This window comes from Tympanuchus pallidicinctus, unplaced genomic scaffold (genome assembly GCF_026119805.1).
Source record: "Tympanuchus pallidicinctus isolate F22 unplaced genomic scaffold, pur_lepc_1.0 scaffold11, whole genome shotgun sequence".
Classification (NCBI taxonomy): domain Eukaryota; kingdom Metazoa; phylum Chordata; class Aves; order Galliformes; family Phasianidae; genus Tympanuchus; species Tympanuchus pallidicinctus.
The window spans coordinates 10895753-10912307 of record NW_026294627.1 but is presented as its reverse complement, the minus strand read 5'-3'; the positions used below and the strand labels follow the sequence as shown (position 1 = coordinate 10912307).

General features: G+C 39.2%; 1 protein-coding gene across 1 annotated transcript in view; it reads right to left on the bottom strand.

Annotated features, from left to right (window-relative positions):
* Positions 1 to 672: 672 nt before the first annotated feature.
* Positions 673 to 16555, bottom strand: part of ARHGAP42 (Rho GTPase activating protein 42) — a 153346-nt gene continuing 137463 nt past the window's right edge. Inside the window, exons 20-24 of the mRNA XM_052670912.1 lie at positions 14510 to 14890; positions 13428 to 13584; positions 12297 to 12359; positions 5117 to 5196; positions 673 to 4890 (exon numbers count right to left, since the gene is read on the bottom strand). Of these exons, the coding sequence (XP_052526872.1) occupies positions 4802 to 4890; positions 5117 to 5196; positions 12297 to 12359; positions 13428 to 13584; positions 14510 to 14890 (770 nt within the window). The 3' untranslated portion in view covers positions 673 to 4801. The remainder of the gene's footprint in view (positions 4891 to 5116; positions 5197 to 12296; positions 12360 to 13427; positions 13585 to 14509; positions 14891 to 16555) is intronic.

The following is a 16555-nucleotide window of genomic DNA, read 5'->3' as shown; positions in this document are numbered from 1 at the left end:
CGCTGAGATCATTTTGCAGCCTTTGGTGACAGAACTTTAATGACAACTCTTGATACAACACTTGCAGAAAAGCTCAGTTGCAGAACAGCTTTCAGCTGAGACATCCAGGGGTTAAAGCACCATTCTCTATACTTAAAATAACTAAGGCTATCCAGAGGCTTATTAAATACTGCCACATATAGGACAAAGAAAACAATGCTATCATCTTCAGTGACTGAATTGCAACATTGTATTAGTAGCTGTTTGGATACCAAGCATCTTATTAAAACAAAACAAAGCAAACTCCCAAGGCCCGTGCAAAATCCTGTGCAAAAAGAGACCTCCGGACCTGTGCCGACACAGCCTGATCAACAGTCTGACTTTTGCATGAACAGAAACTGGAAGGGCTGCAGCACCAGTGGCTGCGTGACCACGAAGTGCAGGACTGAATGCTGCTTATTGCTTTTCATCTGGTAACTGAATGATTCACACAGGGCACTGCTGAAAACAAAAGGATAATGCCAAGCCATAGCATGTTTTCCCATTAGCAGAATATTCTAATTTATTTCATGAGGGCTTCTGGCCAGCAAAACCTCACTACAAATTGCCCAAGGTCTACCTTTGAGCTCACTAGAACTCTGAGAGCTTCATCAGTTGAGACAGCCCTCCAGCTGAGGCCAAGCTCCCTTACTGCCCTGCTCAATCCCAAACCGTACCAACTGTTACCTTAGGAAAAGAAGCATGAAGAACAATGGACTTTTGGGCTTCAACATTTATTTGGTTCCTGTCTTATTAAGTAGAAAACAGACAAGTGAAAGAAGGTCGCAAAAATCCAATTGCTGCCACATAATGCTTTTCTTCTTGTTTTAACTACTGTTCTGAACTGCTGAATTTTGCAGCTTCTCTTCCTAATGAATCTTTTCTAAAGGTACATTAAAACAAACCCAACTGCAGGTGAATAACAGTTTATCAACAAAAATATATATAAGAGGAAAATAAGTTACTATTCCTATCACAGAGTAGCACTGGTCAGCAAACCTGTGTGTCATTTTTTCCAGAGATAATAAAACAAACAAACTTTATAGATCAGGTGGGGACTTAAGACAGCTACGGTTTAATTTAAGAGTTTTGTTACATAGAACTCTAAATGCCAAAGTATGGCAAAAACATTATAACACTGAACTCACAGAAATTACATCAAAAATATTTTTTCATCTTTATCATCATTAATAAGAAGTGTGAATATAAAATATTAATATACTTTACTTATTTACCATACAATACATCAGTCCTTCACACTATTTTGGTTCATGCTGTACTGCAACATGTACCAAAAGTTTAACATAGAATAAACAGGGCTAATGACATAAGATCTGGGTACAGACATTTTCACAACAAACAGCCATCGTGTATTATCTACCTGCAATCCTACAGTGATATTCAGAGAAAACTCCACATCCTCTTATAAAGTAGAATGGAAAGAAAATTTTAAAAGTAGACATTGCTTGTAGAGTGAATCTGACTTTAATTAAAAAAAAAACCCAAAAAACAGTAAATCAATACAATGAACTAATTTAGTTCAGCTTACCTAATTTTCTGGTAAGGCACTATCTGAGTATTGTATCTTCATTTAAATGTTACATGGATTTCTGCTGCTCTACAGTTATGAGAAGGGATATATGGCCAGGGATCATGAGATGACCACAGTGCTGCTCTCTTTCATTCCAGTTTGTGAACATCGTTATTTAACTTTCCAGATGTTGCAGAGAAAAACTCCCTCTTGGAAAGTCAGAGAAGAGCTGGGGCATCCACAACCCACATCGTGGTGATACAGAAAATGCTTGTTACGTACCGTGAAGGAAGAAACAGAACAACCCTCATATCCAGCACTGTTAACTGTAATTAAAAAACAATGTAACACTTTCAGCTGGAATTGCCATTTTAAATCTAAGCTATTTTCAAATTATTTATGTGATCATCAGAAGGGCCTGAAAAAGTGCCCAGCCTTAAAGAGGAGAAGACAGATTTGTTCGGTGCGCAACTGAATCAATGAAATCCACCTTCTGATGAAGCTATCTTTGCAGCTGAATTTTGTGTCTAACATGGGATGAGTGTATGGGAATGGACCATCTCTCCTCTACAGTGATTCCTCCCAGTACTTCCACAACCTTTCCCTCAATGCTTACAGGCTCCGTAACTGAACTTTGCATTTTTATTTTAGCTTTATATGAACTTAGCATCTTTGAGTCCTCTAGCTTGCACTCAGATCAGCTGGCTACAGAACCTACTACCGAGAATACCCAAACAAATACACAGACTGAGGCAAAGCAAATAAGAGCAAGAATTTCCTATTTCACTGTTTCTCAAGAATTTCACAATTAAATTCCTCCATGATGTTCAACAGAGGCCAGTCCTCCTGCTCCAACTGACAGACACACATTTCTCCACACAGGTGATACACATGCAAGGCCTCGTGTCTCTGCTTGCAGCTGTTTCCCTCCCTGCTCCTTTTCCCACAGCAGCACTGCTCCTGGGCACATCCCCAGCGGTAAGCTTTCTGACACCTTGCAATTTTTGGATTGTGAAATAAAGCAAAGACACAACCAAACCCATTTTGATCTTCTCAGGGCAGAGAAAGCTGCAGGAGTACATTAGAAAAAGAAATGCTGGCTTGCTTTAAAATCAAGAAAGGCTCAGTCTGATGAGAAAAGTCAGAATCATAGAGTCATAGAATCATTCCACACTTTCTTTCACATCTGCTCTGGGTAAATGCAATGAGCCCACATCTTTGCCTACACTGCCTGTGATGAACATTTCATCAGCATGTACTGAGCACAGCTTTGGGACCTAATCATAAAATCATAGAGCCTCCTGAGATGGAAGGGACCCCCAAGGATCACTGAGTCCAACTCGTGGCTCCGCACAGGACCACCCAAAAATCAGACTGTATGTCTGAGAGCGCTGTCTAAATGCTCTTTGAACTCCAGCACCTGGGGGCAGTGCCCACAGCCCTGGGCAGCCTGTTCCATGCCCACCACCCTCTGGTGCAGAACCTCTTCCTGATACCCAATCTGACCCTTGCCTTTGAATCTCCTTAGAGTGAAGAAAAGAGCCAGGTCAGTGTGTCACTAATTCAAGCAGCTTGTCCTCAAACTGCCTGCAGTCAGCTTTACTCACCCTAGCCTGGATTAATGTCACAGGCTCCCCATCAGAAACAGCAGAAGGATGCTCCTCTAGGCTCTCCCCTTTCTGTTGCACCGCTAATACTTTCACCAGCAGAAGGGTCCTGCGGGCTTCTGCCATCAGCCTGAATTCCAACAAAGAATTGCTCTGCAAAAGTCATGCTCTATGTATGTGTGGTTCTTCATGTTGGCAGAAAAATCTATTTTCTAATTTAAACTAGAAAAAGTCTATGGAAGAAAAAGAAGCTATTAGTAGATTACTGCTGGTTTCAGTCCTAACAGTTCTTAAACTTTCTGGAAGCAGTGTACACCTTAGAAATTAATAGAAGGTTTATATGTTGCTTACTCTTACTGCACAAAGAACGAAGGCTGGGTAACTATGAAACAGTGAATTCTTTCTGTACCAACACTGAAAAATTGTTCATGCAGTGCCTAAGTCTTTTCTTTCTCAGTAGAGCACAGCAACAAGACAACTAAGCACTGCATGTTTTCCTATCAAGGTGTGCAAGAAAGATGCTCTGGTTTAGAAAGCTGCTTATATTTTCTGGTTTGGGGCTGTCTTCCTTATTTTTTTTCTTCCAGTCCCTCCATACAAACGATAGGCATTTACAAAAACGGTATTAGCTAGTTATTTTTATTCTGTGGAATGGGGGAAACATTTGCCAAATAAAGTGTATACTTTTATTGCTATATGGAGCTTTTGGCACCCAGAGCTTATAAAATTTCCTACTTCACAGGGTATTGTCTTATTCACAATGGAAAAACTTGAAAAGGACTCAGTTACATTTTATGTCTCGTTTAGAAACCTATCGCACTTTTCCATCGCTCATTTGGTATCTACCAATCATTCCAGATTCAGTATCTCCTTGTTTCCTACAACTGCTGCTCTGAGATATACTGAGATTATCTCCCACCTGGCTGGTAACACGGAAATACAAGTTATTGTTATTTATATTCACACTGAAAGGAGGAAATAAATCTAACAAGTAATTGAATGAAACATTCATTAAACATCACATTTTGAAATGAGCATTCACTGCTCAGGCAGTAATCTGATTTCACTACCAGTTACATTTATTCTATAACATACTGAGATCTCAATGACTAACAGAAATTCAAACTTCTGATTTATGGAAGAATCGTTTCTTACTTGAAATGATTAGGACTAACCTCAGAATCAAATTTTGTAAGGAAGCATTCAGATCACAATGCATCACTTATATTATGAACATTTTCATATTAGAAATATTGATTCCAAGAAATGTCATAGAGTGCATTCTCTCTAAACTTCACACTTCTGTGAGCAACATCCTAGGACCTGAAGGTCTGCAGCTAAATGGCAACTTTTCTGATTTTATTGCTCTAGTGTTCCTTACCCATAAAAGAAGAACAGAACAACCTTTTGCAAACAATGGAAGTTATTTAAACAGAGTACCGTCCTCAGTACAGTAACTGTTAACTGTTTCATTACATTCTGTTCCGTTGATAGGGAGCCATGTAACCTGCAGCTGCAGTATCTGAAGGAAATCTACCTCTCTCAGCTAACGAGCTGATCCCATATCTGTGTCAGATAAAAAATCAGAGCGCTTATTATTTGTTACCATGGATACCATGAAGATATTGCTGTCCACTAAAGATTACTAGAGGAAGACGACATAATTTTCGGGAACGAGTCCTGTTTTGCCTTCATAAGTTGCTTTTAACCAGCCTGGTTCCACTGATGGATACACTGCAAAAAAACAATCGAGCAAAACATATTTACAGTAAATATTTATAGTTAACAGATCTCATATGTGGTTCATATATTTATTCAAATGGCGTTTATTCAATAGCAATATAAAAAACAGGCAAAAACTGAGAGTTGAATTACACTCTTATCTCACAGATACAGTTCAGGTTTTGTTTTATTTTCATTTGTTGGATTAAATGTAAACAAGGAATGTAAAACATCTTACCATTGGAAAATATTGCTCCCTGTGGGAAAGACAGCTCATGACTGTGCTCAGCCTTGCAGGAATACATGGCTTTTGCTTGTCTGAAATAAAAAAATAAGAAAAAAATCATATGAAAAAATGAAGTTAAAACCTGGGAAATGTAGGATAATCTTTTGCAGAAGTACAGAATCACAGAATGTCCTGGGTTGGAAGGGATCTCAAGGATCATGAATCTCCAACCCCCTGTCACATGAAGAGCCACCAACCTCCCCATTTAATACTAGACCAGGCTGCCCAGGGCCCCATCCAACCTGGCCTTGAACACCTCCAGGGATGGGGCATCAACAACCTCTCTGGGCAGCTGTTCCAGTGCCTCACCACTCATAGTAAAGAACTTCCCCTGACATCCAACCTAAATCTTCCCTCTCTCAACTTAAAACCATTGCCCATTGTCCTGAGGTCAACTTAAAACCATCTTCCCTTGTCTTGAAGACGAAAACAACTCATTACACAGTAGTTCAGAGGAGCAGAATTACAGGATCCTAGTTTACCAGGGGTTACCAACTATGTTACTGTAGAAAAGAGACCTACATCCTACTTAGAAACTTCAACTGGAACATTGTAACTATTAAAATAGTTGAAGAGTATTTGAAATCATCCTTCAAATGTACATGGATTGAAAAAGTTGCTTGAAACAAGTTATGAACTGCTTGGAGAGAATTCCAAAGAGATCAGCAAGTCATGAAGGGCTAACAACCATGATTTGAGAGAAAATAGAGTTGATTAGTCTACAGAAGAAAATAATAAATGTAAGGTAAATATGACACAAAAAAAGGAGAAATGTGTCCTCCAGGATGATTCAATTGCAGCATAGCAGATTGAGGTGTCTGGAATGAGGTTCAGGCTAAGCCACCTCATTCAGCTTGTCTATAAAAAAGCTACATGTCCAGCTCAGCTGGCTCTCAAGGTCTGGGTTCTGTTCTGGTGGATATCTACTTGAAAGTGCAACAAATGGCTCTCCAGTTTGCACTGCCTGTAAAGAAACATTCAATAACGTATTTTCTTAAAGTAGAACAATAGACAGCTTATGTCTTTTAATTTATAGCTGCAAAAACATATTCTTGGTCAGAATAGAGAAGTACTGGAAATGCCATGATTGGAGAGAATCTCTGAAGAATTCCTGTTAATAATGATTCAATAAAAAAACAGTAATAATACAAAGCATCACTACACAGACATCTGTAGAAAGAAATAATCAGGTATATCAAGATCTGGTTCCAGAGCAAGTGGACAGATTGGTTTGATACGACTTTTAGCACTCTGATTCTACAAAACACAAAATAAGAGACTGAACACAAAGTTACCTCATTTACAAGTTCTCACTAGATTCCCATGCTTTATTTAGAACTCTAACACCTGACTTCATTTTATACTCTGGAAGCAATTTTAATATGATCTATCAGCTTTTCTGAGTTCCATTATTGGAAAACCACATATCATTTCACCTTTGGATGATGTGGTAGGGAGATGCTGACTGAACTTTCCTTCCAGCCAGACTTCATCTCACTGACCCAGAACATGGCCTTTGGTGAAGTTTCAAATTTTTGAAATATCTTTCAACAATGTGCATATGTAAGTGACATGTAATCTATTTTGTCTTTCCTCCCAAAATAGTGAGATAACGTCATAAATCATATAATGATAGTGCCACATAAGTCTGGTTTTGTTTAACATCTTCATCAGTAACCTGGATGGTGGGACAAACTGCACCCTCTGCAAGTTTCCTGATGATACAAAGGTGGGAGGAGTGGTGACACACCAGAAAGCTGTGCTGCCTTTCAGTGAGACTCGGACAGGCGGGAGAGTTGGGCAGAGAAGAACTTGATGAGGATCGACAAGAGCTGGTGTAGAGTCCTACATCTGGGGAATAATAACAACCATCAATACAGATTAGTAGATATCTACTGGAAAGGAGCTCTGCAGAGAAGGAGCTGGATATCCAGATGGACAACAGGCTGGCCATGAGCCAGCAGTGTGCCCTTGTGGCCAAGAAGGCAAATGGCATCCTGGGATGCCTTAAAAAGAGCGTGGCCAGCAGGTCGAGGGAGGTGATCTTCCCCCTCTGCTTTGCCCTGGTGAGGCCACATCTGAAGTCCAATTCTGGGATGCTCAGTTTAAGAAAGACAGGGAACTACTGAAGAAAGAGGGCTACAAAGATTATCAGGGCTTGGAGCACTTCCCTATTAGGGAATGCCGAGAGTTCTGGGACTGTTTTGCCTGGAGAAGATTGAAAGGGTATTTATCAGCTCTCGGAAGAAATATCTAAATGGTAAGAAAAATCTAAATGGTGTGTGTCAAGAGCATGGGTCCAGGCTCCTTATGCTCATGCCCAGCAACAGTACAAGGGGCAATGGACAGAAACTGGAACACAGGAAGTTAAATCTGAACATGAAGAAAAACTTCTTTACTTTGAGGGTGACAGAGCATTGGGAGGAATGCACAAAGAGTTTGTGAAGCGCTCTCATGAGAGAGGAGTACTTATTTTTAGGATGATCTGATTATCTCCCATTTCTGACTCTTTCATGTCATTCCAGGTACATCCCTATTGCTAACTGAAGTGACATGAGCCTTGGGCTCCTCACTGACTACTCTGCTTCACTGCTAGCTTGCTTTTTGGATGGTTTGGACTGCTCTGTTAGGCATTTTTCCAGGACAGATCCTTAGAGCCACAGTTCAAAAAAGATGCTACCCTACTTGGCTTCCTCCAGTTGATGCTTTCTATCCTTCAGTACTGTCCTAGAAGACTTTTAAACCAAAAAACATCCCCCATATCCTAGAATACTCCAGGATATACAGGTACCACCTCTGTTTCATGCCACAAAAGCACTGCTCTGGTGGAATGCAACACTGTCCTAGAAATATTTTCCATTTTGTGTACTGAAAAAAAAAATGCATGCAAAATAATAGCAATTATGCACATCCACATATGTCATATATGTATATGAGATATGGGTTTGGATATGGTTAGTCTACTTTGGTGGGAGAGAGGAAGAGGACCAGTTCTAAGCAGTTTGCACAAAAGACAGTAATTTCACTTGGCCCTAATGTCAACAACTACTTAGTCCTTTTTTATTTAGTACCACTGAAATATTTTCACAATTAAAAAAATAAAGCACACAACTTTTATACACATAAAACAGCACAGTAATTGTTGACAACGAATACAGTGGCAATGATTATCAGATAATTGATAATGAATTTACTATAATACAGGCATGATTTTGAACTTCATTGATTTCACCACTTTGTGGCTATCAAGCCAGTTTCCCATGTTAATAATGGAACATCTGAGAAACACTGATAAAAGACATCTAAGGCAACTGTAAAGCAGAATCACAATATCTGAATGAGGCAGAATTATTTAAGTTATTCTCAAAACAAAGCGTGCTGTTTTTTCATGTCCTTAGAAAATGTAAAATGAAATTTTCTCCTTTATGCTTCTATGTTTACTAAACTATTCTGGTTTCAGCTTCTAATTTTTTGTGATCCAAATATGTTTGTTTTTAAAGTAAATATGAGACAAGAAAACATAGACTCTGATTTGCTCAGCTCTGGAAAGAGAAAGCTACTGAGCATTTGACGTCATACAAATATAGATGCACAAAGTATAAAAAAATCACCTTCCCAGAAGCTCACGAATTATCTTCTCCACATTGTCTTCCCACTATCTTGCTTCTGACACAGAATCTAGGGATATTTACTCATAATTCTGGAGCAATTTTCAAGCACTGGCTTATTCCTTCCATATCTAACTTTATTATTTAGGTTGTTTGTGTTACTTATTATTCACTTCAGTGCCATCTATCTGGAAGCATAGCAAGGAAATACGATTACAGATTCTTTGGCAGCATTTAGTAGACAAACTAAATGCTGAAAATCACATTCTCTTTTATGGTGTTAATACTCTCCTCCCTGCAAATAAGGCTGCTTGTTAAAAAGCATGTGATGACATCATGATCATTTATTACGGCTCTTTTAAGATGATGCTGAACACCTCAGAAGAGTGTGATTCATGTTTTTAAGATAAGAGAAAAAAAAAAACATTTCTGGTACCCACATTTCCTAGAACTTCCTCCTTTTCATGATTTCACTGGATAGACTTTTCCCTTTTGCTGCCTTTTATTATGTTTGTTGTCACAGAATCATACAGTTTGGAAAAGACCACTAAGATCACCTATTCCAACCATAACGAGCCCCCATATAAGTCCATGATAAATTTATACTAGTGGCCAAAGGCCAAAATTATTTTGCCTGACTACACCTTACAAATGGTCAGCAACACCTGAGATACTTTTGGTAACCTATTTTTAAAGTTACAGATAAGCTTTAAAATTATGCTCCTGCCCTAGTGAGTTTTCAATCTACAAAGAGACAGAGAGAAGCCAGAAATACCTTAATGCTACCGTCTGGGAGATGGGTGATTGATAGACTTGAAGTCAGAAGGGAAGGAATGGGAAAAATGAGAAGTGAAAGCAACTGTGCGATGGAAAAAAAAAGAGAGCACAGGCTGGGAAGAGGATAAAATTTTGGTCTTATCTGTCCAATCGTGAAGGGTGCAGTGGCCTCTCATTCTGCCACTCTCTAACTATCATAAATCTTTTCAAATTAGTGCCACTATGGAGGCAGGTACTGGTGTACAGAAAGACAGATAAAAGCTGCCTCAAATAATGATCCAGCATTAAAAAAAAATATATATGTATGGGGATGCAACTTTCCTGGTACATAGAGGACATCATACAAAGTCAGACAGAGTTGGTTCAAACACTACCAGGAAGACTGAATTATGGAAATCTAGGTCACTGCTGTTGTGAAGCATCAACTGTGAGATTATCCAAATCACAGAATGATAGAATCAGAGAATCACCAACATTTGGAAAGACCTACAAGATCACCCAGTCCTAACATCCACCCATCACCAATAGTTCTCACTGCACCATGTCCCTCAACACAAAATCCAAATGTTTCTTGAACATCTCCAAGGGTTGGTGACTCCACCACCTCCCTGGGCAGCCCATTCCACTGCTTGACCACCCATTCAGACAAGTAGTACTTTCTAATGTCCAGCCTGAATCTCCCCTGGTGCAACTTGAGGCCATTCCCTCTCATCCTATTACTGTTACTCGAAAGAAGAGGCTGACCCCCAGCACACTACAACCTCCCTTCAGGTAGTTATAGAGAATGAAAAGAAATATGCTGGAATACATGAGCCAAAATGAGACTGCAAAGCTGTAGATGTACTTTTGATCTGTACAGGTAATTATGAAATACCATTTCAGGCAACAAACGCATCAAGACAGGATTAAACTACTTAAACAATGCTGTGCACAGGTAAGCAGTAGCTATACATTTTGAAATCAGTTATTTACAGCACTGCAAACTGACCCTTCACAGAGATCATCACAGTCCTCACTTAAATATTTCTGATATCAAATGAGACTGCCTTACATTCTACCTTGCATATGCTTATTGCATAGGAGAAATAGGAATCTAAAAGGCCCGTCTATTGTGTGGATCAAATGTAATTACCATGATTTCAGATCAAAATAGACTACTCTAAGGATTTAATTCAGTCTTCATGGTCATAGCATGCATGAAAGACAAATAAGAGCTGGCTCTGAATTGCAAAATCTCAGTCAGACTTGAGTATTAGAAGAACAGCTGAGCTACCTTTTATTTCTTCCTCATTTTGCCTGCTGACCTCTCTTTTTCCATTCTCCTTGTTATTGTTGCTCTTCTGCTTTCTCAGGAAGGCTGAAGTGGAGGAGCTATTAAGCCTTTCAGCATTTTCTGCTATCTTATTTGCTTCTCATATCCATTATCAACTGCTACATTTTTCCTTTGTCAGAATTTGGCTTCTTACATGCTTTTCATATATATAGGTAGAGATGACACAGGTTCTAAGGGAACGTTAGCAGAGAGTTTACAAGAAGGGAGCAAAACAAAATAAGAGAAGGAACAAAAGTGGAGGTAAAATGATGCAGCACTGGTGAACCAGTCATTGCTCTTGGCTCAGGTCACTGGCCAATGAACATTCCAGTTTCTTCTTTTATACTTTTATTCCCTAAATTAATGCCCTCCCCTTCTCATCCTGTTTCTCTCCTCGTCACACTAAAAGTTTTCTCATATTTCATCTACCACGCAGAAAGAACAGCCTTGATTCCCGTAAACTGTTTCCCTTGAACAAAACCAGTGAGTCTTTCCAGGTCAGCCTTCTCTTTCTCTCCACTGCCACATTTGTCAGAGAAGATGGTTGTATTCCCTACTGCATATCTCAGCACATGTTGGCATCTTTGTTTACAGCTACGTTACTTTATTATCAACTTTAGATTAATGGATTGATATTATGTTTTATTTATTTTTTCTGTTGCTAAGCAGTTCCAGTAAGATGACTGTACCAGAGTAAAATGAGGGACCAAAACATACATTCTGTCTCAAAAGATTTAAGATGCAGAGACGGTGAAAAGACAGAACCTTTCCCACACACAAATTTGACTTGAATCTAATAATTAAGGCCATTAGCAATATAGAAAGTACTACTGCTTGCTAGGTGAACATGTATCAGAACATTCTAGCTTCATTTGGTGTAGAAATGGATCAAGTCCACTGAATAACTGCATACATTTACAAGGAAAACTTACATAATTTCTGATGCAGACTATCAAGAACCAGGGGCAACTGTTTCTCTGAACAGGTACTAAGGGATGGGAGAGATCCTGATTAAACTAATCCTGAGCTTTGTAAAGCAGATGTTATTCAATACTTGACCACATGAGCAAATTATCATAAACTATCATGTTTGCTACTCTACTGGAAGGATGTATATAACAGAAAGCTGAGCAGAGTAAGTGAAGTGCCCTCATCTTAATTTTCTTTTTTGGCTGTGTCTTTAAGCAGATCACTAACCTGAGCATCTCTCACTGCAACTTCAGTAGGGGACAGATTAGTTAGGAAGGCTGTTACTTTACATTAGGTTTAGTTTTCTTCCATAAAAACAATGAGTATAAAAAATAACAAAAGTTTTGTGTGCCACAAGATGCTGCCCAGAAGACACACAACAAAGCTCCAACACTTCCATTTCAGTCTCTGGAGCCAGGAAAATACAGAGGATTTTACAATTTGTTTAACAGTAAGAAGCACTTACCGTCCTGAAGAAACTTGTTTAAGTGAACCAGCACTTTCAAACAACTGGGCTCTTGCAGCCACTCTGAAAATAAGAAAGTACCTTCCTTTACACTTTGCTTATTAATTAAAGTCACAAACTAATTTTACTTTCAACCATCTAAAGACATGGAAACATCTTATTTTTTAAGACTGCTGCAAGTATTCACTTTGAAAACAAGAGGAAATTCAAAAAGCTCCTTTTAAGTACATAATTAGCAGAATTTTTATGGACGTAACCTATCTTAGTCCACTGAATTCCACGTGCACCAGAGCCTTGCTGAGTCAGCAAGAAGAAAAACTTCATCACTCTATATAAACATTTATTCTTGAATGCTAAATAGAGATAGGCTGGAAGTGCTCTTACTGCCAGCATGCTGGGCTGTGCAGGTGATTTTCTGTTTAAGATGAACAGCTAAGACTGTGAAATGATTACAGTAATGTATTCCAGTTTAAAAATTGGAGAGACTGAATGGAGTCCTGCAGTATTTGGAGAACTTCTTGGTGCTCTGCTGTTCTGGAAATTTCTTACTCCCACGAACACATAAAGTCTGGGTTAGCAAAAGCAAAATCTCAACAACCTAAATTTCAACTTCTATTGCTGAGCACTACCTTCTTCTCAAGAAAAAAAAACAACAACAAAACAAGCAAACAAACAAAAAAAATAAGAAAATAAACACACATCTCAACCACTGATCATACAACAGCAGAAGAAATTTCAGAGAAGTGTTTTTTTATTTTGCTCCAATTTTTGGCTCATATAAATAAAATCTGATGATCTTGACATAACAGCATGGACAGTAAGCTACAATTGTGCTCCTTGATCAATTGCCAAAAGAATGAGAGATAATAATTCTGATCATTTTCCAAAAATCCAAGTCTTCATTATGGACCTTATCTACAGGCTAATGAAGTAAATGGCAGTCTTTCAATTGACTTTAGACTGTCAGTGTCTCCGTTGTTTATAATTTTGATTAATTTTGATAAATATGTCATAAATAAAGATAAAGCAAGCATTCGTGAGTGCTTTTTCAACTACTTGTAAAGCTCTTTGTGATCATTTCATAGAAGACAATATTGTAAGAACTCAGAACTCTGAAGGGTCTTAACTTACACAGATCCTGGTCTTTGGTAGCCATTACTTGATGCAGTATCTAGTCTTAATCTTCTGCACATTTTGGGAGGCAAATCAGGATTTAGTGGAGCCTTTGGTGTATCTTTTGTATCTGTTGAAGACAAGCTCTGTACAGATCCACTGCAACTTTTGTTACCTAAAGAAAGCAACCAAATAATAAGCATTATTAAAGCTAATTTGAAGATGTTTTATATGTGTAACATGCACAGCAGTTTTTTGTTAAGAAGCAAACTAGGGAGTAAGTACTTACTAAGACAGATGAAACAGGCAAAAAGCCAGGAGGAAAGGACCAGCAGCAAGAATGAAGAAACAACGTTAAAACTGTGCAGGCTAAAAAACCATATTGCACTTACATGGCTAGATAGTACAGTCATTAAAAAGTGAAGATGAAAACCTTTAACATTTATAAAGCAGTATATTGCACATAACTGTTGAAAAATCATGTTGGAGGGGATCTCAAGCAGTCATATAGTCCAAACTCCTGCTAAAAGTAGTATTCACTATGAAATGAGGAGGCATTAATTTGTAAGAATTAATATTTTGGTATTCACAGAAGCTTGATTAAACTTTTAAATGAAAAAAAAAAAAAAGAGCTAATGATTACAAGTTGTAAATACAATCTGTAAAAAGGGTTTCAGACATATCCTTCATGTCATGGACAAGAAGCAACAAAGTTGTTACTAGATATACTAAGTCTAGGGTTTTCTAAATTTAAGTGCTAACTTTGATTACTGACAACAATTTTGCAAGCATTTATTCTTTTGACACAGTAATAACCACGGATACCAACTCTTTCATATTATAAGCCAGAAATATTCTTACAAGTCAGTCACCTCTGTGAGGCTTTGCAGGATAGAGTACTCTAAATTCCTAGGAACACTGGTATTGTGAGCTGTACAGATGACAACAGAAATGTGTCAGAAGCAATTTGAAAAGTGAAATAACCTTACAAGTTAAAAAATAAACAAAATTAAAGAGTAACATTAGTTTTCAGATGCACCTCTTGTTTTTTGATGCCTCACAGTAAAATCATTGATGTCACAAAAAACCTTGGAAATTACCTTCAGCTGATGGAATTGATCTGAGGGAAGAACCTGAAGATCTTTTCAGGCCAGACAGACTATAGGAACTCTTCTTGGTCAGATCTACTGGTGGAGAGGCATTCTCTGGTCCAGTGACAGAAGCTATACTTTGGCAGTCCGACTCCATGTCTGTTTTTGTTGCATCCTCCTTTGATGAGGATTCTGGGCTCGTGGTCCAGAGGCCTGAACTCTTCTGGCCATTTGAAGAAGGGGGAGAGGCAATCCATGGAATCCCTCCTGACTTCTCCCTGGGCTGAGAGGGCACACATTTGGTGGTGCTGTTCTGCTCAGAGGAGTGAGAGGAGAGAGATTCGATGCTGCCCATGGGTGTGCTATCCGGGCTACTGCTGTATGAGTCACCTAGGCAAGGGAAGGGAGAAGAAAAGAACAATAAGATAACTACGTTATCTAACCTCGCGCATCTCTCTCATGTCATCTTTAGCTCCTGTACCATACTGTCATCAAATTTGATAGCCATTATCCATAGTTTCAGAGACAGTCATTCTCAAGACAAAATAGCAATTTAGTTGCTCTAAGTTTCACACATCCCTATATTAAACCCGGAAAGTCTGCACTTCGTGGACATTTCTCTGGAGCAGATGAACATAATGTGTTGCAGGTGAAAGTCTTTTGCACAAATGTTACATTTTCAAACAAACTGCCTGCAATATAAATATTGTTAGGAAATTAAGTAATTCTGAAATGTCTTTTTAAAAGACACCTTCCTGGATTTTGACCACAAGGCAAGGGTTGCGGTGTATGTCCCATTTATGTTCTGACTACAGAGTCATTTATGACTCTGTAGACAGTTTTACATTGATTACCAAACTGCTGAGGATCTTTGCAGTCTGTGTGAGAGTCTGCAAAAGTCTATGTATAGTTGTCCAGTTTTCTGAATCATGGTGTCTTTCTTTAAATATCTATCCTGCAGGACCATTCATTCTGCTATTTACAACTTCAACACTGAACATTTGATGCATTTCTTTAACCAGACTGAAAATAGAGAAATTAACCTATCTACACAGAAACGTTTGTGCTGATATAATTACTTTCAATAATATCACACAATCATAGAATGGTTTGAAAGGACCTTTAAGATCACTGACAAACTCTCTGCTATAGACAGAGACACCTCCCACTAGACCAGATTGCTCATAATCTCATCCAGTCCGGTCCTGAATGCTTCCAGGTAGGGGGCATCCACAGCCTCAAACTGGGCAACCTGTTCCAGTGTTTCACTACCCATACAATAAGGAATTTATTCCTGATACCTAGCCTAAATCTACCCTCTTCCAGTTTAAAAGCATTTCCCCTTCCCACGTCAATATCTATCCTTATAAAAAGTCCCTCCCCAGCTTTTCTGTAGGTTCCCTTCAGGTACTGGAAGGCTACTGCTATAAGGTCCCCCTGGAGCTCCTCTCCTCTAGGCTGAAAAGCCCCAGCTCTCTCAGCCTGTCCTCGTAGGAGAGGTGCTCCAGCCCTTTGATCATCTTCCTGGCCCTCCTCTGGACCTGCTCCAACAGCTCCATGTCCTTCTTGTGTTGGATGCTCCAGAACTGGGCACAATACTCCTGGTGAGATCTCATGAGATCTGCAGAGTAGAGGGGCAGAATCACTGCCCTCGCCCTCCTGTTCACGCTTCTCTTGATGCAACCCAGGATGTGGTTGGCCTTCTGGGTTTCAAGCACACATTGCCACCTCATGTTGAGTTTTTTATCAACCAACACTCCCAAACCCTTTTCCTCAGGACTGCTCTCAAACCATTCTCCATGTATTTGTATCTGTGCTTGGGACTCGGGTGCAGGACCTTGCATTTGGCCTTGTACTTCATGAGGTTTGCATGGGCCCACACCTTTCAAGCCTGTCCAGGACCCCCTGGATGGCATCCTTTCCCTGTAGCATGTCAACTGCACCACTCAGTTTGGTGCCATCTGCAAACTTGCTGAGGATGCAGCTGATCCCCCTGTCCATGTTGCCCACAAAGATGTTAACAAATGCTAAATAGCACCAATCCCAGCACCAATC